The 23,280-nt window shown below is 46.2% G+C and overlaps 1 protein-coding gene across 1 annotated transcript in view; it reads left to right on the top strand.

Moving 5' to 3' along the window:
• The window catches only part of LOC137305387 (guanylyl cyclase C-like), a 100,076-nt gene that overhangs the window by 76,445 nt on the left and 351 nt on the right, over positions 1 to 23,280 (top strand). The window contains exons 19-27 of the mRNA XM_067974221.1: positions 782 to 919; positions 4,202 to 4,290; positions 4,936 to 5,027; positions 9,678 to 9,836; positions 12,195 to 12,387; positions 14,338 to 14,512; positions 14,704 to 14,802; positions 16,171 to 16,265; positions 18,633 to 18,709. Of these exons, the coding sequence (XP_067830322.1) occupies positions 782 to 919; positions 4,202 to 4,290; positions 4,936 to 5,027; positions 9,678 to 9,836; positions 12,195 to 12,387; positions 14,338 to 14,512; positions 14,704 to 14,802; positions 16,171 to 16,265; positions 18,633 to 18,709 (1,117 nt within the window). The remainder of the gene's footprint in view (positions 1 to 781; positions 920 to 4,201; positions 4,291 to 4,935; positions 5,028 to 9,677; positions 9,837 to 12,194; positions 12,388 to 14,337; positions 14,513 to 14,703; positions 14,803 to 16,170; positions 16,266 to 18,632; positions 18,710 to 23,280) is intronic.

Below are 23,280 nucleotides of genomic sequence, written 5' to 3'. Positions count from 1 at the left end.
TTGAAGGTTCTCGGGATAGGCGTAGACTGAGATGACTAAATCCCTCTCCCCCCCACCCCACCTGGGACTTGATGGTTCTCTGCTGCTGGGGCTGGGTGAAGAAAGGTCCATGCCAGACAGTGGGTCAGGGTTTATTGGTAGGATTGTGAGGAGGGACGAACCGTCTGAGGTTTTGCTTGATTATCTTGTGAAAATGTAAGAATACAGAGTTTTCCCTCGGCGCATAGAGTCTGTGATAGAGTAAATTAGTGTCAGCCGTGGCTCAGTGGGTAACATTCTCCCCTCTGAGTCAGAAGGTTGTGGGTTCAAGTCCCCCTCCAGAGACTTGAGCACAGAATCCAGGCTGACACTCCCAGTGCAATACTGAGTGAGTGCTGCACTGTTGGAGGTGCTGTCTCTGGGATGAGAAGTTAAACCTGCCCTCTCAGGTGGACATAAAAGATCGCACGGCCACTATTGGAAGAAAAACAGGGGTTCTCCCCAACGTCCTGGCCAATATTTATCCCTCAACCAACATCACTAAAATAGATTATCTGGTCATTATCACATTGCTGTTTGTGGGATCTTGCTGTGTGCAAATTGACTGCTGTGTTTCCTACATTATAACAGTGACTACACTTCAAAAAAGTACTTAATTGGCTGTAAAGCGCTTTAGGACATCCTGAGGTCATGAACAGCGCAATATAATTGCAAGTCTTGTCCTTTCAAGTTCTTTTACTTGTCTGTGCAAGGTGCAGAATGTGTTCAGCCATTTATTTTTCTTCTAAACCTCAATTTCTAGATCTATGGACAGCTCCTGAGCATCTGCGGAAGGAGGGAGTGTCTCAGAAAAGTGACACGTACAGTTACGGAATCATTGCTCAGGAGATCATCTATCGAAAAGAGACCTTCTATACTCAGAGCTGCAGCAATTGGGCAGGTAATCAATGTCATCAGTGTCTGACTGATTCGGGCTGTTTTGAAAGTAGTCCTCGACAGGGGGCAGGGCCGCTCTTTGGTATTGGTAGTGGTGCGTCCAGGGAACCTTTGCACTGTTGTCCCATTCCTCCCCGCTCAGAGCAATGTGACCAAATACACATCGCTAGCAGGTAACCCCAAAGTATCTTTCCTTCAACTCCCCTCCCCTCTTTTGGACATAACTAAAAGAACCGCTCAACGATAATTCCTGTCAGCCAACTTTGCCAAAACAACAGTCAATGTCCTGCTATTTTCATGACAGGAGATTTCATGAGATCGAAAGCCATTGCCGATGTTCATCTTATTGCACTATTTGCTTTAACTGAAGGCACTTTGAAACTTGAGGACAAATTAGCCCCTTGTGGACTATTTCTGGATTATGTTTTACAGCTATAGGTTTTTATATCTCTTTGCTTCTATAAATTGTTGATGTAAATAAATTTGATTTGTTATTTTAGCTTGTACAAAGTGGGTCTAACATTTGATATTTTCCACCTTGCGGACTGCCAGCAAGGATACTACGTGAATTCCAGTGTGGAATGTTACTGCTTGCCAGGGCTATTGTTAGCCCTGGGATTCACAACCTTGAGCACGTAATCTTGGCTGACACTCCAGTGCAGTACTGAGGGAGCGCGGCACTGTTGGAGGTGCCATCTTTCGGATGAGACGTTAAACCGAGGCTTCGTTTGCCCTCTCAGGTGGACATAAAAGATCCCATGGCACTATTTTGAAGAAGAGCAGGAGAGTTCTCCCCGGTGTCCTGGCCAATATTTATCCCTCAACCAACATCACTAAAACAGATTATCTGGTCATTATCACATTGCTGTTTGTGGGAGCTTGCAAATTGGCTGCCGCATTTCCTACATTACAGCGATGACTGCACTTCAAAAGTACTTCATTGGCTGTAAAGTGCTTTGGGACGTCCTGAGGTTGTGGAAGTCGCGATATTAATACAAATCTTTCTTTCTTTCTTTAAGGCGTATACTACCTCATCACTGGAGGTGCAGCCTGCTTGTGGTATTGTAGCCGGGTACAGCTATCACAACAGAAATGTTGAACTATTGTCTTTTTGAAAAGTCAGCCTGTCTGAGGGCAGGAGGCGGAGGCCTTATGGGAGGAGGTGTCTGCTGGTAGCACCCTGTAATTGGCTATTTGGAGGGGGCAGGGGGCAGTGCTGCTGGTATCCCAATTTCTCACCCACTACGAGCCTCTACCCTGGGACTGCCATCGGGATCTCCCTGTGTGTGAAGTCACAGCCAATCCCTCCCCTATCACGCCGGGTAACACCACTCCTTGGCATGTGATATAATACAGAAGGAGGCCATTTAGCCCATCGTGCCTGTGCCGGCTCTTTGAAAGAGCTATCCAATTAGACCCACTCCCCTGCTCTTTCCCCATAGCCCTGCATTTATCTCCCCTTCAAGTATTTATCCAATTCCCTTTTGAAAGTTACTATTGAATCTGCTTCCACCGCCCTTTCAGGCAGTGCATTCCAGATCATAACAATTCGCTGCGTAAAAAAAATTCTCCTCATCTCCCCTCTGGCTCTTTTGCCAATTATCTTAAATCTGTGTGCTCTGGTTACCGACCCTCTTGCCAGTGTGGAAACAGTTTCTCCTTATTCACTCTATCAAAACCCTGTCCAGTTTTGGACCAGGCTGTCCATTTTGTGAATGGGAACTGCCATGAACAACTTTAATGTTGACAGGCCAATTTTTAGACCAGAAGTTTTTTTTAATGCTTCCATCCACATCTCATGATGAGGAGGCACTGGTCGTCGGTGTTGTTCAGGTTTCAATGAATGTTCATCAGCAGCAAAACAAATTCCAGAACTCAAATCCTGAGCCTTGAAATTCTGAGAAAGAGATTGAGAGAGAGAGGCACAGGGGGGGAGAGAGGCACAGGGGGGGAGAGAGGCACGGGGGGGAGAGAGGCACAGGGGGGGAGAGATGTCGAAAACTTAAACTTAAACTTATTACCTATTATATACAATGCATTAACTCCAAACACTTATTTTCAGACAAGTAAGAATTTATTAAAAGAAACTTGTATACAAGGGAAGCTGTACCCTAAACAATGGTTAGGGCTACGTCTTCACTGAACAAAGGAAACAGCTCACGTTTATACAGTTAATCAGCAACGCCCACCTGTCGTAGAATATGGGCGTACACGTACATTCTTTATTGGTTCAGGTAGTTAGTCAATCAAAATAGGGAATCCACCCTCTGGTTCCTCATGACTGCCTTGTGATGTTTGGACACAGGCCTGGGAAAGTAATTTTCCTTAATAAACAGTCTTTTTTATCAGTAGGTCTGTACCTAGTCTCAAGGCTATATGGTCATTCATTTCTGTTAGTCAGACAGTTATCAACATAAGCGAACAATAGCGCTTCTGTATGTCTTTGGTGAGAAACTAAAACATAAGCTTTCTATTATATTCAGCTGGTCAGTTAATATGGTCAACTATCCATCATGCATTTCTTCATTTATGGTTTAAGGGTATTAGAAAATTAATATGGTCAGGTCCACATTTATGGTTTAGGTGTATTAGAAAGTTAATATGGTCAGGTATCTCTTTATGCATTTCCACAGAGAGGCACAGGGAGAGAGAGATGGGGAGAGACAGGGGAACAGAGAGGGATGGGGGGAGAGAGAGAGAGAGAGTGAGAGACTGAGGGGGACAGGGAGGGAGAGGGAGAGGGACCGAGATGGATGGGAAGAGAGAGACGGGGGGAGAGAGTGGGACCGAGAGGGACGGGGAGAGAGTGAGAGGGACAGAGAGGGATGGAGAGAGAGAGATGGGGAGATTGGGAGAGAGAAAGACCAAGGGGGACAGGGAAGAGAAAGACCAAGAGGGACGGGGAGAGAGAGAGACCGAGAGGCACAGGGATAGAGACAGAGAGAGAGACCAAAAGACAAGGAGAGAGAGAGGCAGGCAAAGAGAGATCTTTGGGACTCGCTGTACTGCACTGGTCCAATCTGTTTGTTATCTCTGAGCATTGAGTTAGTCAACCCTCTCCCATTTCTCTCAGTCGTAGTCGATGCCAATACAGTTGTTATTACAAAGCTGTAGGACATTTTGAGAATTCCAGTCCTTTCTCATCTGTTTACTCAAACGTGATAATCTTGAACATTTGAAAGAGAAACCCTTGGAATAATGTTTATACTGATGCTGTCAGTCATTAACCCTTCACCTGTTTCTCAGATGCTAAATGGATCGTTTTATTCTTTTGCTATTTTTCTAGTAAAGTTGAAGAGGGTGCAGGCAGCGAATGAGAGTGTGCTGTTTCGACCTGATCTCCATCTGGAGACAGCTAAAGACAAAGAGCTAGAGGTAACTGAATCAGAACAGATCTGATTAACCCAGTGTCCCCTCTGGGTGGAGGTCTGATTAACCCCGTGTCCACTCTGGTTCCAGGGCTGGTTAACCCAGTGTCCCCTCTGGTTCCATGTCTGGTTAACCCAGTGTCCCCTCTGGTTCCATGTCTGGTTAACCCAGTGTCCCCTCTGGTTCCATGTCTGGTTAACCCAGTGTCCCCTCTGGTTCCAGATCTGATTAACCCAGTGTCCCCTCTGGATCCAGGTCTAATTAACCCAGTGTCCCCTCTGGTTCCAGATCTGATTAACCCAGTATCCCCTCTGGATCCAGGTCTGATTAACTCCGTGTCTCCTCTGGATCCATGTCTAATTAACCCAGTGTCCCCTCTGGGTTGAGGTCTGATTAACCCAGTGTGTCCTCTGGTTCCAGGTCTGATTAACCCAGTGTCTCCTCTGGTTCCAGGTCTGATTAACCCAGTGTCTCCTCTGGTTCCAGGTCTGATTAACCCAGTGTCCCCTCTGGTTCCAGGTCTGATTAACCCAGTGTCCCGTCTGGTTCCAGGTCTGATTAACCCAGTGCCCCCTCTGGTTCCAGGTCTGATTAACCCAGTGTCCCCTCTGGTTCCAGGTCTGATTAACCCAGTGTCCCCTCTGGTTCCAGGTGTACGGGCTGATCAAGAGCTGCTGGGAGGAAGATCCAGAAAAAAGACCAGACTTCAAGAGAATTGAGGCCACGCTGGCCAAGATATTCAGGTTGGTGGACTCTGTATACTACTACACAGTGACTGCACTCCAGCGAGGCGGATCGGGAAGGAATTGTATCCCACAGAGTTGTGGAGATGCAGAATCACATATAAGGCAATTTATGGACGTCAGTTAATACCTCAGGAGGAGGCTATTCAGCCCCTCGAGCATGGTTCCATATCAGTTAATACCCTTGCCTAATAAAAATCTATCAATCTCAGTTTTGAAATTGACCCCCAGCCTCAACAGCTTTTTGGGGGAGAGAGTTCCAGAATTCCATTATCCTTTAAAGAGCTGGGTGGGTACCTCATCGAGTCATAGAGTCATAGAAGTTTACAACATGGAAACAGGCCCTTCGGCCCAACATGTCCATGTCGCCCAGTTTATACCACTAAGCTAGTCCCAATTGCCTGCACTTGGCCCATATCCCTCTATCCCCATCTTACCCATGTAACTGTCCAAATGCTTTTTAAAAGACAAAATTGTACCCGCCTCTACTACTGCCTCTGGCAGCTCGTTCCAGACACTCACCACCCTTTGAGTGAAAAAATTGCCCCTCTGGACCCTTTTGTATCTCTCCCCTCTCACCTTAAATCTATGCCCCCTCGTTATAGACTCCCCTACCTTTGGGAAAAGATTTTGACTATCTACCTTATCTATGCCCCTCATTATTTTATAGACTTCTATAAGATCACCCCTTAACCTCCTACTCTCCAGGGAAGAGCAGGACCAAGGGTTAGAAGGACAAGGACAGATGGAGATGATTGAATGGGGTGTGGAACATGAGGGTCCTTAAGCTGCCAGGACCCATGGAACATCAGAACCTGGAAGGACAATGGCCAGTAGATGTCTAATGTAGGGTTACAGGGTGGGCAGGCATTCTGCAGATTTATTGATTTACCCATGAGGGTGGGGAGCAACTTTCTAGAATCATCTTGGGGAGTGTGTAGAAATTCTGTAGAGTCTGTGCCGGTTGAGATAGCCCCGGCAGGTGTGGCAGTCTTGGCACTGGAGCTGCTTGTGATGTTGGTGTACTGTTAGCCGTAGTTCTGAGGCTGGCACATTAGGCTAGATTCCAATATGAATGGACCAGAAGAAGCCTGGGCACTATGGGAAGACGGGGGAGGCATCAACAACAGCTCGCATTTATATAGTGCCTTTAACGTTCTAAAACATCCCAAGGAGCTTCACAGGAGCGATTATCAAACAAAATTTAACACCGAGCCACATAAGGAGATTTTAGGACAGGTGACCAAAAGCTTGGTCAAAGAGGTAGGTTTTAAGGAGCGTCTTAAAGGAGAAGAGAGAGGCGGAAAGGTTTAGGGAGGGAATTCCAGAGTTTAGGTCCTAGACAACTGAAGGCACAGCCCCCACTGGTGGAGCGGTTAAAATCGGGAATGCGCAAGAGGCCAGAATTGGAGGAGCACAGAGATCTCGGAGGCTTGTTGGGGTGGTGGACACACACACACCACGGAATACAGCAGGGGCTGGGAGATACCCGATGGTGGGTCGAGGTTGCATGTTTGATGTTGATGGTGGAGGTTCGGGGTGAGGTAGGGAGCTAGAGGCAGCCCCCGAGCCCTGACTAAACACTTGAAATTCTTCAACCAGAATGTATTGATGAAAATATATTGGGTGAAATTGCAGATGAAAAATCCAGGCAGTAATGGAAACGGATGTTAAACTTCCCCTTGGCCTGGAGGGAGCAGCAAAAAGCAGCCCAGACTAACAGCCCCTCCCTAAAAAGAAAAAGAAGCATGCTCAGCTCATAGTTGACACAATTTATGCCCAGAATTGCAAGATTGCATTTTTGATGTTGTTTTGATTGCCTTGTGTGCAAATCCCTCCATGGCCTCGCCCCTCCCTATCTCTGTAACCTCCACCAGCCCTACAACCCTCCGAGATCTCTGCACTCCTCCAAGTTTTGCCTCTTGTGCATCCCCGATTTTAATCGCTCCACCGTTGCCGGATGTGCCTTCAGTTGCCTCGGCCCTAAGCTCTGCAATTCCTTCCCTAAACCTCTCCGCCTCTCTACCTCTCTCTCCTCCTTTTAAGACGCTCCGAATATTCAAAAAAGGGGAGAGGGATAAACCCGATCATTCAGCCTAATGTCGGTGGTGGGGAAACTTTGAGACCATAATCTGGGACAAAATTAATTGGCATTTGGAAAAATATGGGTTAATAAATGAAAGCCAGCATGGATTTGTTAAAGGCAAATCATGTTTGATTAACTTGATTAAGTTCTTTGATGAAGTAACGGAGAGGGTTGATGAGGGTCGTGTGGTTGATGTTGTGTACATGGACTTTCAGAAGGCGTTTGATAAAGTGCCACATAATAGACTTGTTTGCAAAATTGAAGTCCATGGGATTAAAGGGGCAGTGGCTGCGTGGATACAAAATTGGCTGAGGGACAGAAAGCAGAGAGTAGTGGTGAACGGTTGTTTTTCAGACTGGATATTAGGACCACTGCTCTTTTTGATATATATTAATGACCAGGACTTGGGAATAGAGGGTATAATTTCAAAGTTTGCAGATGACACGAAACTCAGAAATGTAGTAAACAGTGAGGAGGATAGTAACAGACTTCAGGAGGACATAGACAGACTAGTGAAATGGGCAGACACGTGGCAGATGAAATTTAATGCAGAGAAGTGTGAAGTGATACATTTTGGTACGAAGAATGAGGAGAGGCAAAATAAACTAAATGGTACAATTTTAAAGGGGTTGCAGGAACAGAGAGACCTGGGAGTGTACATACACAAATCTTTGAAGGTGGCAGGACAAGTTGATATCGCTGTTAAAAAAGCATACTGGATTCTTGGCTTTATAATTAGAGGCATAGAGTACAAAAGCAAGGAAGTTATGCTGAACCTTCATAGAACACTGGTTAGGCCCCAGCTGCAGTATTGTGTTCAAATCTAGGCACCACACTTTAGGAAGGAAGTCAAAGCCTTAGAGAAGGTGCTGAGGAGACTAGCATGGTTCCAGGGATGAAAGACTTCAGTTACGTGGAGAGACTAGAGAATCTGGGGTTGTTCTCCTTAGAGCAGAGAAGGTTAAGGGGAGATTTGATAGAGATGTTCAAAATCATGAAGGGCTTCGGTAGAGTAAATAAAGAGAAACTGTTTCCAGTGGCAGAAGGGTCAGCAGCCAGAAGACAGATTTAAGGTACTTGGCAAAAGAACCAGAGGCGATATGAGGAAAAACTTTTTATGCAGCGAGTTGTTATGATCTGGAATGCACTGCCTGAAAGGGTGGTGGAAGAAGATTCAATAATAACTTTCAAGAGAGAATTGAATTAATACTTGAAGTGGCAAAAATTTGAAGGGCTATGGGGGTGGGACTAATTGGATAGTTCTTTCAAAGAGCAAGCACGATGGGCCGAATGGCCGCCTTCTGTGCTGAATCATTCTATGATTCTCATATCTCCTTATTTGGCTCGGTGTCAAATTTTTTTTGATAACTCTCTTAGTGCAGCACCTTGGGACCTTTTACCCTGTTAAAGGTGCTATATAAATTCATGTCGTTGTTTTAGAATGAAAGAAAGACTTGTATTTATGTAGCAGCTTTCACAACCTCAGGATTGCAGCCAATGAAGTTCCTTTGAAGTGTAGTTACTGTTGTAATGTAGGAAACGCAGCAGCCAATTTGTGCACAGAAAGGTCCCACAAACAGCAATGTGATAACAATAATCTGTTCTTAGCAGTGTTGGTTGAGGGATAAATGGGATAACACCCCTGGTCTTCTTTGAAATAGTCCACCCGAGAGGGCAAATGGGGCCTCAGTTTAACATCTCACCTGAGAGACAGCACCTCCAATGCTTCCTCAGTACTGCACTGGAGTGTTAGCCCAGATTTTTGTGCTCAAGTCTCTGTAGTGGGACTTGAATCCATGACTTTCTGATTCAGAGGTGAGAGTGCTACCCACTGAGCCACATTAGATATCTGTTTTCTGTATGGTAGAATGACCTACACAGGGCAGCTGTGACACTTCCCACTTTGACGTCCTACATGTCCAAGTATAATGGCACATACCAGGTTTACTCTTCACCAACTGCTTAAACCAGCTGCTCAGGTGAGGAGCTTTAGCAAAGAGGCATGATTGAGGTGAGGCTGACTCCCATTTCAGGCCCGTTCTGCTCAGTGACAGATCGGTCGAGACCCGAGCCCTTCCTCTCTGCAGTCATTTCCCTTTATTTTCTTTGTCACAAAGTCCACCTTAAAGCTCAATCCTTACCTCACACACGGGCCAAAGGAAGCCTTTCCACTCCATGCCCAGGAGTTCCGCACCATGAAAGAGAACTGGTTTACAATGTGCCAGTTTAACCTATCATTGAAGAAAGACCAGAAAGATCAAAATGCCCCTTTCTCGGTGTGGCCCTGAGGGACACTGTCCTGTCTCGGACTTCCAGGACTTGATATCAGTCAATATTCGGGGGATTCACAGCCCTTGTACGTCCCAGTCAGTGCCTTTGAGATCTGCCCTTGAGCTGTAGAATCCATAATACTCCCATCTCAAGGCACCAGCAACACATCCCACCGCCCGGCCCATCGTTGAAGACGGGGAGTAGATCTTGAAACGAGTCTGCCAATGACGTGGAAATGACTCCCAGGCGCAGTGGGAAAAGCTCTAGTCAGGTCTCCATTGAATCTTTTACAGCACGTTCCACAGAGAGACGAACAGGACCCACATGGACACGCTGATCCGCCGGCTCCAGATGTACTCGAAGAACTTGGAGCACCTGGTGGAGGAGAGAACCGTCCTGTACAAGGCCGAGCGGGACAGGGCAGATCAGCTCAACTACATGCTGCTGCCTAAGTGAGCAAGACCACCCTTTGTCTGTTGGTCTATCAGCCTTTCCGGTTGTTTATCTTTCTATTTCCTTGTCTGCCTGACTGTTTATTTCTCTGGCTGTATGTCTATTCTGCTAGCTATTTAGCTGCCCACCTGTACGGCTGTCTGTCTCATGGTCTGCGCATCTCATTGTCTGATTATCTGTCTCGCAGTCTGGTTGTCTGTCTGGCTAGATATGTCTGGTTATCTGGCTGGCTGGCTGTCTGCCTATAGATCTGTCCGGGTATCCACCTGCCTGACAACTGGTCTGTCCGTCGCGCTGTCTGATTCTCTGTCTGTGTATCAATTTGTATGGGTACTGTTCTGTCTTATCATAGAAGGATACAGCACAGAAGGAGGCCATTTGGCCCATCGTGCCTGTGCCTCCTCTCTGAAAGAGCTATCCAATCAGTCCCAGCCCTGCAAATTTTTCCTTTTCAAGTATTTATTCAATTCCCTTTTGAAAGTTACTATTAAATCTGCTTCCACCTCCCTTTCAGACAGTGCATTCCAGATCATTACAATTTGCAGCGTAAAAAAAATTCTCCTCATCTTCCCCCTAGTTCTTTTGCCAATTATCTTAAATCTGTGTCCTTTGGTTACCGACCCTCCTGCCACTGGAAACAATTTCTCCCTTTTTACTCTATCGAAACCTCTTATAGTTTTGAATACCTCTATCAAATCTCCCGGTAACCTTTTTTGGTCACAGGAGAACAGCCTTGCTATCTGTCTATATATATCTGTTTGACTATCTTGTCCAGTTATCTGTCCATTTGGGTATAAATCTGTCTATTTGGAATCCAAAATATTTTTATTATTATTTTTATTGTTCAGTCTTGGGATTTGGGCATCGCTGGCAAGGCTGGCATTTACTGCCCATCCCTAGTTGCCCTGAGAAGGTGGTGGTGCGCTTTCTTGATCTGCTGCAGTCCATGTTTATTGTTTGGAACAGTTTGATACGACTGAGTGTCTTCCCAGGCCACTTCAGAGGGGCAGGTAAAAGTCAACCACGATGATGTGGGTCTGGAGTTACATATAGCCCCAGGCAGGGTAAGAACAGCAGGTTTCCTTCCTTAAAGGGCATTACTGAACCAATTGGGTTTTACAACAATCCAACAGCTTCAGGGTCATTTTTACTGGTACCAACTTTTTATTTTCAGATTACTTAAAGTGAATTTAAATTCCTAAACTGCCCTGATGGGATTTCAACTCGCATTCTCTGGGTTACTGGTCCAGTAACATCACTACACCGTACTGGGTATCTGTCTCTTGGCTTATATCTGGTCCAGTGTACTTGAGGACATCTCCATCAACTGAGTTGGTAACTGGAAACGATGGCTGAGTACCACAGAGTCCTGGGCCGGAGTGGACACAGGGTCCTGGCCAAAGAGGACACATGGTCCTGGGCCGGAGTGGCCGCGGGGTCCTGGGCCGGAGTGGCCGCGGGGTCCTGACCGGAGTGGCCAACCCTACTTGGCACCTCCCTAATGATGGCAAAGTTGAGATCGAGGATGTGTGTGGGAGAATCTAGGTCTACGCCTCGACTCTTCAGCTGCTCCTTCACGCCACTTGTGATTTCTTTGAAGCCACTCCCACTTCCTGCCATGACATCATGAACCCAGGTTTCACAGGAAGGATACATACAATAAAATTGTTTTGTTTAGATCGCCAGTCTCCACTCTGTTGCTGAAACCCTCAACCATGCTTGTGTTAACTCCAGACTCAACTACTCCAGTGCTCTCCTGGCCTCTCACCTTCCACCCTCCGTAAACTTGAGCTCAGTCAAAGCTCTGCTGCCTGTATCCTAACTTGCACCAAGTCCCGTTCACCCTTCACCCCTGTGCTCGGTGACCTACATTGGCTCCCGGTCTGGGAACGCCACAATTTTTTAATTCTCATCCTTGTGTTCAAATCCCTCCATGGCCTTGGTCCTCGCTATCTCTGTAACCTCCTCCAGCCCTTACAACCCTCCGAGATCTCTGCACTCCTCCAATTCTTGCCTCTCACGAATCCCTGATTTCCTTCATCCCACCACTGGCGGTCGTGCCTTTAGCTGCGTAGGTCCTAAACTCTGGAATTCTCTCCCTAAACCCCTCTGCCTCACTACCTCTTTCTCCTCCTTTAAGATGCTCCTTAAAACCTACGTCTTTGACCAGGCTTTTGGTCGCTTGTCCTTATGTGGCGTGGTGTCAAATTTTGTTTGCTAACACTCCTGTGAAGCGCCTTGGGACGTTTTACTACATTAACGGCGCTGTATAAATGCAAGTTGTTGTTGTTTGCTGGTCTATTTTTCGTCCTCAAAGGGAGCAAGACATGAGCGCTTTTTTTTGCGTTCAATTCTAGGCCAGTGGTGAAATCGCTGAAGGAAACGGGCCGGGTAGAGTCTGAGCTTTTTGAAGAAGTGACCATTTATTTCAGTGATATCGTGGGGTTCACCACCATCTGTAAATTCAGCACCCCCATGGAAGTGGTCGACATGTTAAACGACATGTACAAGAACTTTGATCAAATCCTGGACAATCATGACGTCTACAAGGTATGAAAGGGCTAAGTGGTCGAACTTGGGAAGCTCAGGCTACGGCAGAATTGAGTCATTGTCACTGAGGTAAATGTAATTTGCATTAAAAGAGCAACAACCATAAACCGCCTGGAAATAGCAAAGAGTGAGGGTTTTTTTTCAATTTCTTATTTCAGAGAAAAAAGAATTCTGCACCCCAGCTATTTATTCAAGAGCTCAGAAAAGTGACTCTCTCATCTGAGTCAGAAGGTCATGGGTTGAAGTTCGACTCCAGGACTTGAGCACATAATAGAATCATAGAAGCATAGAATGTTACAGCACAGAAGGAGGCCATTCGGCCCATCGTGCCTGTGCTGGCTCTTTGAAAGAGCTATCCAGTTCGTCCCAATTCCCTGCTCTTTCCCCATAGCCCTACAAAATTTTCCCCGTAAAGTATTTATCCAATTCCCTTTTGAAAGTTACCATTGAATCTGCTTCCACCACCCTTTCAGGCAGTTCATTCCAGATCATAACAACATTCTACCTAAAAAAAAAGTTTCTTCTCATCACGCCTCTGGTTCTTTCGTCAGTTATCTTAAATCTGTGTCCTCTGGTTACCGACCCTCTGCCATTGATAAGAGTTTCTCCTTATTTACTCTATCAAAACCCTTCATGATTTTGAACACCTCCTATCAAATCTCCCCTTAATAGCCTCTGCTCTAAGGAGAACAATCCCAGCTTCTTCAGTCTCTTCACATAACTGAAGTCCCTCATCCCTGGTACCATTCTAGTAAATCTCTTCCACGCCCTCTCCAAGGCCTTGACATCCTTCCTAAAGTGTGGTGCCCAGAATTGGACACAATACTCCAGCTGGAGCCTAATCAGTATTTTATAAAGGTTTAGCATAACTTCCTTGCTTTTGTACTCTATGCCTCTGTTTATAAAGCCAAGGATCCCATATTCTTTTTTAACAGCCTTCTAATCTAACCTGACACTTCACTGCAGCTGTGGGAGATACCATCTTTCCAAAAAGACTCTAAAATGAGGCCCTGCCTTCCGATTCAGGTGGATATTAAACGTGTGGAGAAGAGCAAGGCTCTCAGCCAACGTACCTCCCTCAATCAACGCCACCAAAAATGGATGAACAATTCATCTCCTTACTGTGTGCAAAATGGCTGCCATGTTTGATTACATAATAGCCACTGCAGTTCAAAGTAATTCATTGTATGAGAAATGCTTTGAGATCCTTCTGAGCATTGTATCAATGCAAGTCTCTCTTTATCAGGCCAGGGAGTGTTTGCTGGGGTGAGTGCCATTCCTAGCATTGTCATGGCAACAGGCCACAGTTATCATTAAGTGTCAGCCATGGCTCAGTGGGTAGCATTCTCACCGCTAAATCAGAAGGTTGTGGGTTCAAGACCCATTCCAGAGACCTGAGTACAAAATCTCAGCTGACACTTCAGTGCAGTACTGAGACAGTGCTGCACTGTTGGAGGTGCCGTTTTACGGATGAGATGTTAAACCAAGGCCCTGTCTGTCCTCTCAGGTGGATGTAAAAGATTCCATGGCTCTATTTCATAGAATAAACAGCACAGAAATGGGCCATTTGGCCCAACTTGCCTATGGCGCTGTTTATGCTCCATACGAGCCACCTCCCACCTCTCTTCATCCAACTCTAACAGCATAACCTTCAAAGAAGAGCAGGGAAGTTCTCCCCGGTGTCCTGGGCCAATATTTATCCCTCAACTAACATCACTAAAACAGATTATCTGGTCTTTATCACATTGCTGTTTGAAGGATCTTGCTGTGCAAAAATTGGCTGCCGCATTTCCTGCATTACAACAGTGACTACACTTCAAAAAGTACTTCATTGGCTGTAAAATGCTTTGGGACGTCCTGAGGTTGTGAAAGGCGTGTTATAAATGCAAGTTCTTTATTATTGAAGTTCCCTCCGAGGGCAATGACACTGTGCTTGTTTCCTTGGATTAGGTGGAGACGATCGGAGACGCTTACATGGTGGCGTCAGGGTTACCAAGGCGGAACGGGAACAGGCATGCCGTCGATATCGCGCGCATGGCGCTGGACATTTTAAACTTCATGGGGTCATTCGAGCTGGCCCATCTCCCCGGCCTGCCCATCTGGATTCGGATAGGTGTTCACTCAGGTAACGGGGGAGGAGCGACACGAATAATCGTGGGGAGTGCGTGGGGTTTTGGGGGGGGGGGGGGGGTAAAAAGTGCTTGGAGTTGAAGCTGACGGGTTGTATCTTTGAGTCGTTACCCTTTCATCACATGGGATTTGGTCATGAAAAAGAAGGAAAGCATTTCCCTCTTACCGTGGCTCTGTCTGTTGCAGGTCCGTGTGCAGCAGGTGTGGTGGGGATCAAGATGCCGCGATACTGTCTGTTCGGAGATGTGGTCAACACAGCCTCACGAATGGAGTCCACGGGATTACGTAAGATCCACAGCACCGTCCTAACTTTCTCATCGTCCCTCTCTCAGCCTCACATCCTCTCTCAATCCAGCTGTACTCTGTCTTTCTCCCCCGTCCATTTGTCTCTATCTCTCTCCTCTCTCTCTCTCCCTGTCCCTCTCATCTCTTTGTCTGTCTCTATCTCTCTGTATTTCTCTCTCTGTCTGTCTGTCTCTGTGCGTCTGTCTCTTCCTGTCTCCAACTCTCTCTCTCACTGTCTTTCTGTCTCTCAATCTCTCTCTGTCTCTGCCTCTTGTCTCTCTGTCTCTGTTTCTTTCTGTATACCTCCATCTCTCTCTTTGTCTATATGTTCCAGTTGCCTGGTGCCTCCATCTTATCTCCATCTCCTTGCTCCTTCTGCTTGTGAACTTTCTCCTGCCTGCTCCAATTTCCCTCTGAGACCCTATTTGCCTTCCTCATGCATGCAATCCATGTCCATCTATCCTTCTTCTCCCATAACCCTCCCCTTCTCCACTTGGCTCTGTTTTTCCTTCTGATACAGAATAAAGCTCCCCCAACACTGCCCAACCAAACACCCCCAGGACAGGTACAACACGGCTTAGATACAGAGTAGAGCTCCCTCTACACTGCCCCATCAAACGCTCCCAGGACAGGTACAACACGGCTTAGATACAGAGTAGAGCTCCCTCTACACTGCCCCATCAAACGCTCCCAGGACAGGTACAACACGGCTTAGATACAGAGTAAAGCTTCCTCCACACTGTCCCATCAAACACTCCCAGGCCAGGTAAAGTGCGGCTAGATACAGAGTAAAGCTTCCTCCACACTGTCCCATCAAACACTCCCAGGGCAGGTACAGCACAGGTTAGATACAGAGTAAAGCTCCCTCTACACTGCCCCATCAAACATTCCAAGGCAGATGCAGGGTTAGATACAAAGTAAAGCTCCCTCTACACTGCCCCGTCAAACACTCCCAGGCCGGGTACAGGGTTAGATACAGGGTAATGCTCCCTCTATGCTGCCCTGTCAAACACTCCCAGGGCAAGTACAACATGGGTTAGGTACAGAGTAAAGCTCCCTCTACACTGTCCCCACAATGTTTCTCAACTCCATCCTCAGAAAAATACCCCCTACTTTTAATTTCCCTCATTAGCATTGCCCTACCAATTAATGCCAAATGAAGAGCAGTTATGTGTTGTCCTAACTGATTTGATGCACGATCCTCACAGTTGCCAGATGGAGGATGCTTTCATCCTCTCGGCCTGGATTTAAACCCATATCCCCAGGTGTACAGTATGTCTCATCCAGTTTCCCTCCCACTTACATTTTAAATATTCAAAAGGCCTTTTGCTGAACTGGATTAAGAAACAAATATTCTCTTTGCTGCAGCATTAAGAATTCATGTTAACCAATCGACGATTAATATATTGAAGAGGACAGCGTGTAAATTTGAATATGAGATGCGGGGCGAGACCTACCTGAAGGTGATTCTGTTCACTTTATGTATTTATATTTTTTCGTGTTCGAAATTTTCAAGACTGAGATCGACAGGTTTATGTTAGGTAAGGGTATCAAGTGACATGGAGCAAAGGCTCCATGTAAATGTAGTTGAGATACAGATCAGCCATGATCTAATTGAATGGCAGAACAGGCTCGAGGGGCTGAATGGTCTCCTGTTTCTATGTGCTTGTTGTTGTTGTTTAGGGACCCTGCCCCACTCCATGCCACGCACCGTGAGCTTTCCGAGAGTGCTGAGAGCTCCTGAGTCTCTGCTACTCTTATAGAACCTTGGTTAGATCACACTTGGAGTATTGTGCACACTTCTGGTCTCCATATTATAGAAAGGATAGAGGCATTGGAGAGGGTGTAAAAAAGATTCACAAGGATGATTCCAGAACTGAGAAGATATCCTTATCAGGAAAGGCTGAACAGGCTGGGACACTTTCTCTAGAAAAGAGAGGGCTGAGGGGTGACCTGATAGAGATCTTTAAGATAATGAAAGGGTTCGATTGGGTAGACGTAGAGAAAATGCTTCCACTTGTGGGGGAGTCCAAAACTAGAGGTCATAAATATAAAATAGACGCTAATAAATCCAGTAGAGAATTCAGGAGAAACTTCTTTACCCAAAGAGTGGTAAGAATGTGGAACTCGCTACCCAAGGAGTAGTTGAGGCGAATAGCATTGATGCATTTAAGGGGAGGCTAGATAAACACATGAGGGAGAAAGGAATAAAAGGATGTGCTGATAGGGTTAGATGAAGTATGGAGGGAGGAGGCTCATGTGGAGCATAAACGCCAGCATAAGCCAGTTGGGCTGGATAGCCCATTCCTTTGCTGAAGTTTTGACGTAACTTGATGTAATTCTTAATCGCGTAGAAAGAAAGAAAAGACTTGCATTTATATAGCGCCTTTCACGATCTCAGGACATCCTAAAGCGCTTTGCAGCCAATGAAGTACTTTTTGAAGTGTAGTCACTGTTGTAATGTAAGAAACGCGGCAGCCAATTTGTGCACAGCAAGATCCCACAAACAGCAATGAGACAATGACCAGATAATCTGTTTTCGTGATGTTGGTTGAAGGATAAATATTGTCCAGAACACTGGGGAGAACTCCCCTGCTCTTCTTTTAAATAGTGCCCTGGGATCTTTGACATCCACCCGAGAGGGCAGACGGGGCCTCAGTTTAACGTTTCATCCAAAAGACGGCACCTCTGACAGTGCAGCACTCCCTCAGTACTGCACTGGGAGTGTCAGCCTGGATTTTGTGCTCAAGTCTCTGGAGTGGGACTTGAACCCACGACTTTCTGACTCAGGCGAGAGTGCTACCTACTGAGCCACGCCTGACACCTTTATTTGATGCCTCACATACTAGTGCATTGGACGAAAGAGACACAGGTTTGATCCCTCGGCGTCCTCTGATACCTGCTCAATTCTGTGGAGAGGTGTCACGTGCCTGCCTGGATCTTTCCCTTTGTGGGGGGGTTAGTTTGAGGGTGGATTAATGCCAGGCTCCCACTGCATGTCTCCTAGTAGATGCACAGACCCAGCACCAGGGGTCGGGATCCCTCAATTGGCCTCAGTATCCCTGGGCGGGAGAGGGGACAATATCCATCACATTCCTGCTCTGGTTTGTTGTCTGGTGACTCCACCTCGCCAGTGTGGAGACTGGGGGAGGAGAGGGTCAGATTCAGCTGGGATGCCGACCTGCCCCTCAAGGAACTGGTGACCAGCCAGAGTCTGAACCTTCAGGAGAGGAATTTTAACAATACCTCCAATTGTACAGTGAGGATGTGGAGTCTTTGTACTCACAGGAAAGCAGGTCTTGCATTTATATAGCACCTTTCATAACCTCACAGCGAATGAAGTACTTTTGAAGCGTAGTCACTGTTGTGATGTTGGAAACACAGCAGCCAATGTGTGCATAGCAAGATCCCACAAACAGCTGTGAGATAATGACCAGATAATCTGCCTTAATGACGTTGGTCAGGGATAAAAATTGGCCAGAACGCCTCTGCTCTTTCTTCCAATAGTGCCATGGCATCTTTTACATCCACCTGAGAGGGCAAATGGGGCCTCAGTTTAACGTCTCATCTGAAAGACAGCTCCATCTGACAGTGCAATACTCCCTCAGTACTGCACTGGGAGTGTCAGTCTAGATTATGTGTTTAAGTCTCTGGGAGTGGGATTTAAACCCACAACCTTCTGATTACAGGGACAAGAGTGCTACCCACTGAGCCATAGCTGAAGGGATTGTTGATCTTGGGTACGGATTGACAGGCCCCAACACTCTGACCCATGGGCCGTGCGATCCAAAGCGTCACACAGGGAGTAACTGATCTCTTGTCTATTTCAGGGAAGAGGAACTGAAACCACCTATTGGCTCACGGGAGAAACAGACCGCAATTTTAGGCTGCCAGCCCCGCCCTCAGCGTAAGTATTTATCCAGTTCCCTTTTGAAAGCCACGATTGAATCTGCCTCCACCAACCCCTCAGGCAGTACATTCCACTCACTGTGTAAAAAAGTTTTTCCTCATGTCGCCTTTGGTTCACCTCAAATCTATGTCCTCTGGTTCTTGACCCTTCTGCCAATGGGAACAGTTTCTTTCTATCTATTCTATCTAGACACTTCATGATTCTATCAAATCTCCTCGCAACCTTCTCTGCTCTAAAGAGAACAACCCCAGCTTCTCCAGTCTATCCACATAACTGAATTCCTTCATCCCTGGTACCATTCGAGTAAATCTCTTTTGCACCCTCTCTAAGGCCTTCACATCCTTCCTAAACTGCGGTGCCCAGAATTGGACACAATACTCCAATTGTGGCCAAACCAGTGTTTTATAAAGATTCATCATAACTTCCTTGCTTTTATACTCTATGCCAGGATCTTGTATGCTTTTTTAACTGCTTTCTCAACCTACCCTGCCACCTTCAACAATTTGTACACATATACCCCCAGATTGCTCTGTTCCTGCACCCCTTTTAGAATTGCATCCTTTAGTTTATATTGCCTCTCCTCATTCTTCCCACCAAAATGTATTTGCATTTCTCTGCGTTAAATTTCATCTGCCACACGTCCGCCCATTCTACCAGCCTGTCTATGCCTCTTGAAGTCAATCACTATCCTCCTCACTGTTCACTACTCTTCCCAAGTTTTGTGTCATTTGCAAATTTAGAAATTGTACACCCAAGTCCAAGTCATTAATATATATCAAGAAATAATGCAGTGGTCCTAGTACCGACCCCTGGGGAACACCACTGTACACCTCCCTCCAGTCCGAAAAACAACCGTTCACCACTACTGTCTGTTTCCTATTACTTAGCCAATTTCGTATCCATGCTGCCACTGCCCCTTTTATTCCATGGGCTTCAGCTTTGATGACAAGCCTATTATGCAGCACTTTATCAAGTGCCTTTTGGAAGTCCATATCCACAACATCAACCGCATTGCCCTCATCAACCCTCTCTGTTACCTCTTCAAAAAATTCAATGAAGTTAGTTAAACACGATTTGCCTTTAACAAATCCGTGCTGGCTTTCCTTAATTAATCTACACTTGTCCAAGTGACTGTTAATTTTGTCCCAGGATTATCGTTTCTAAAAATTTCCCCACCACTGAAGTTAAACTGACTGGCCTGCAGTTGCCGGGTTTATCCTTGCACCCTTTCTTGAACATTTGCAACTCTCCAGTCCTCTGGCACCACCCCCGTATCTAAGTATGATAGGAAGATTATGGCCAGTACCTCCACAATTTCCACCCTTACTTCCCTCAGCAACCTAGGATGCATCCCATCCGGACCGGGTGATTTATCTATTTTAAGTCCAGCCAGCCTTTCTAGTACCTCCTCTTTATCAATTTTTAGCCCATCCAGTATCTCAACCACCTCCTCTTTTACTGTGACTTTGGCAGCATCTTTTTCCTTGGTAAAGACAGATGCAAAGTACTCATTTAGTATCTCGGCCATGCCCTCGAGCTCCATGAGTAGATCTCCTTTTTGGTCCCGAATCGGCCCCACCCCTCCTCTCACTACCCGTTCACTGTTTACATGCCTGTAGAAGACTTTTGGATTCCTTTTTATGTTGGCCGCCCAGTCTATTCTCATGCTCTCTCTTTGCCCCTCTTATTTCCTTTTTCACTTTCCCTCTGAACTTTCTATATTCAGCCTGGTTCTCACTTGTATTATTAACCTGACATCTGACATATACCCACTTTTTTCTGTTTCATCTTACTCTCTATCTCTTTCATTATCCAGGGAGCTCTGGCTTTGGTTGTCCTACCTTTCCCCATCGTGGGAATGTGCCTAGACTGTACCCGAACCATCTCCTCTTTAAAGGCCGCCCATTATTCAATTACAGTTTTGCCTGCCAATCTTTGATTCCAATTTACCCAGGCCAGATCCGTTCTCATCCCACTGAAATTAGCCCTCCTCCAATTGTGTATTTTCACTCCAGATTGCTCCTTGTCCTTTTCCATATCTAATCTAAAGCGTATGATACTATGATCACTGTTCCCTAAATAATTACTGACACTTGCTCCACTTGGCCCACCTCATTCCCCAGAACCAGATCCAGCAATACCTCCTTCCTCATTGGGCTGGAAACGTACTGGTCAAGAAAGTTCTCCTGAACACACTTCAGAAATTCCTCCCCCTCTTTGCCCTTTACACTATTACTATCCCAGTCTGTATTAGGATAGTTGAAGTCCCCCATTATCACTACTCTATGGCTCTTGCACCTCTCTGTAATTTCCCTGCAAATTTGCTGCTCGATATCCCTCCCACTAGTTGGTGGCCTATAGAATACACTCAGTAATGTAATGGCACCTCTATTGTTTCTTAACTCTAACTCTAACCTTGACCCCTCCAGGACATCCTCTCTCTCCAGCACTGCAATATTCTCCTTTCTTTCCTTCCCTATCTTTCCAGAACACCTTGTATCCAGGAATATTTAGTACCCAATCCTGCTCTTTTTTGAACCAGGTCTCCGTTATCACCACGCGTCATATTCCCATGTGAGTAATTGCGGCTGCAGCTCACCAACCTTACTTACGACTCTTCGTGTGTTTACACACATGCACTCTAAACCTATCTTAGACCTTCTTGTATTCTATCTTGGTCTGATCCCACCTAATCCCATACTATTGTCTAGTGCTATCTGTCTCTCCCAATTCTTTGTGCACCTTGTTCCTCCTTTCCAATGCTACATCCTGGTGTCCATCCTCCTGCCACATTAGTTTAAACCCTCCCCCACAGCACTACTGAACCTCCCCATAAGGACATTGATCCCAGCTCTGTTGGGGTGCAACCCGTCCAGCCTGTACAGGTCCCGCTTCCCCTAGAACTGGTCCCAATGCCCTAGGAATCTAAAGCTCTCCCTTATGCACCATCTCCTCAGCCACTCATTCATCTGCTCTATCTTCCTAGTTCTATACTCACTAGCACGTGGCATCGGGAGTAATCCAGCAATTACTACCTTCAAGATCCTGCTTATTAATCTCTTTCCTAGCTCCATAAAATCTGCCAGCAGGACCTCATCCCTCTTTCTACCTGTGTCGCTGGTACCGATATGGACCACGACCTCTGGCTGTTCACCCTCTCCCTTCAGAATGTTCTGCAGCCGCTCAGTGACATCCTTGACCCTGGTATCAGGGAGGCAACATACTATCCTGGACTCACGTCTGCGGACGCAGAAACACCTGTCTGCCCCCCGAACTATTGAATCCCCTATCACTATTGCTCTCCTGACCTTTCTCCACCCCCCCCCCCCACCCCGTACAGCCGAGCCACCCATGGTGTGGTGGACTTGGCTCTGGCCGCACTTCCCAGAGGAACCCTCTCCCTCACGTGAATACTGGTTAGAGAGCGAGATGCACTCGGGACTCCTGCACTACCTGCCTGGTCCTCCTTCTCTGTCTGGTAGTCACCCAGTCTCGCTCTGCCTGCATTCTCTTAGGCTGCGGGGTGACCACCTCCTGAAACGTGCTTTCCACAAAACTCTCAGCCTCGCGGATACACTGCAGTGATGCCAGCTGTTGCTCAAGCTCCGAAATCCGGAGCTCGAGCTCCTCCAGCTGACAACACTTCCTGCACCTGTGGTTGCCCAGGATCCGGGAAGCGTCCCGGAGTTCCCACATTACACAAGATGTGCATTCGATGGGACTGAGGTGCCCTGCCATGCCTCGATTTATTTATTAGCCACTAACTAAACTTACCAGAAATAAACTTAAGACTTAAAAAAAACCACTCACCAGCTACTCACCAATCAGCTCCTTCCCTTGTGCTGACGATTGGGGTGAAGGGCCATCACTACCCCTGAAACTCTGCCTTGTCGGGATGAGGATAGAAAACTTGGAAGAAAAGTACAAGGAAATGCATTTAAGGGGAAGCTAGCCAGGCACATGAGGGAGAAAGGAATTGAAAGATACGGTGATAAGGTGAGATGAAGTAAGGTGGGAGGAGGCTCATGTGAAGCATAAACACCAGCATGAACCAGTTGGGCCGAATGGCCTGTTTCTGTGCTATAAATTCTATGAAAAGTGACTTTTTGTATTTTTCTACTATAGTAAAATCCTTTTTTTAGGTTTGTCATGATTGTGACACTAGATACATTGAAATCAGTGTGTAATACTGTAACTACCCCATTACATTGAAATCAGTGTGTAATATTGTAACAACCCATTACATTGAAATCAGTGTGTAATATTGTAACAACCCATTACAATGAAATCAGTGTGTAATACTGTAACGACCCATTACATTGAAATCAGTGTGTAATACTGTAACAACCCATTACATTGAAATCAGTGTAATACTGTAACTACCCCTTTACATTGAAATCAGTGTGTAATACTGTAACGACCCATTACATTGAAATCAGTGTGTAATACTGTAACAACCCATTACATTGAAATCAGTGTAACACTGTAACTACCCCTTTACATTGAAATCAGTGTGTAATACTGTAACGACCCATTACATTGAAATCAGTGTGTAATACTGTAACAAC

This window comes from Heptranchias perlo, chromosome 40 (assembly GCF_035084215.1).
Source record: "Heptranchias perlo isolate sHepPer1 chromosome 40, sHepPer1.hap1, whole genome shotgun sequence".
Classification (NCBI taxonomy): domain Eukaryota; kingdom Metazoa; phylum Chordata; class Chondrichthyes; order Hexanchiformes; family Hexanchidae; genus Heptranchias; species Heptranchias perlo.
The sequence above is the reverse complement of the archived record's forward strand: the minus strand, read 5'-3'. Positions and strand labels throughout refer to the sequence as shown.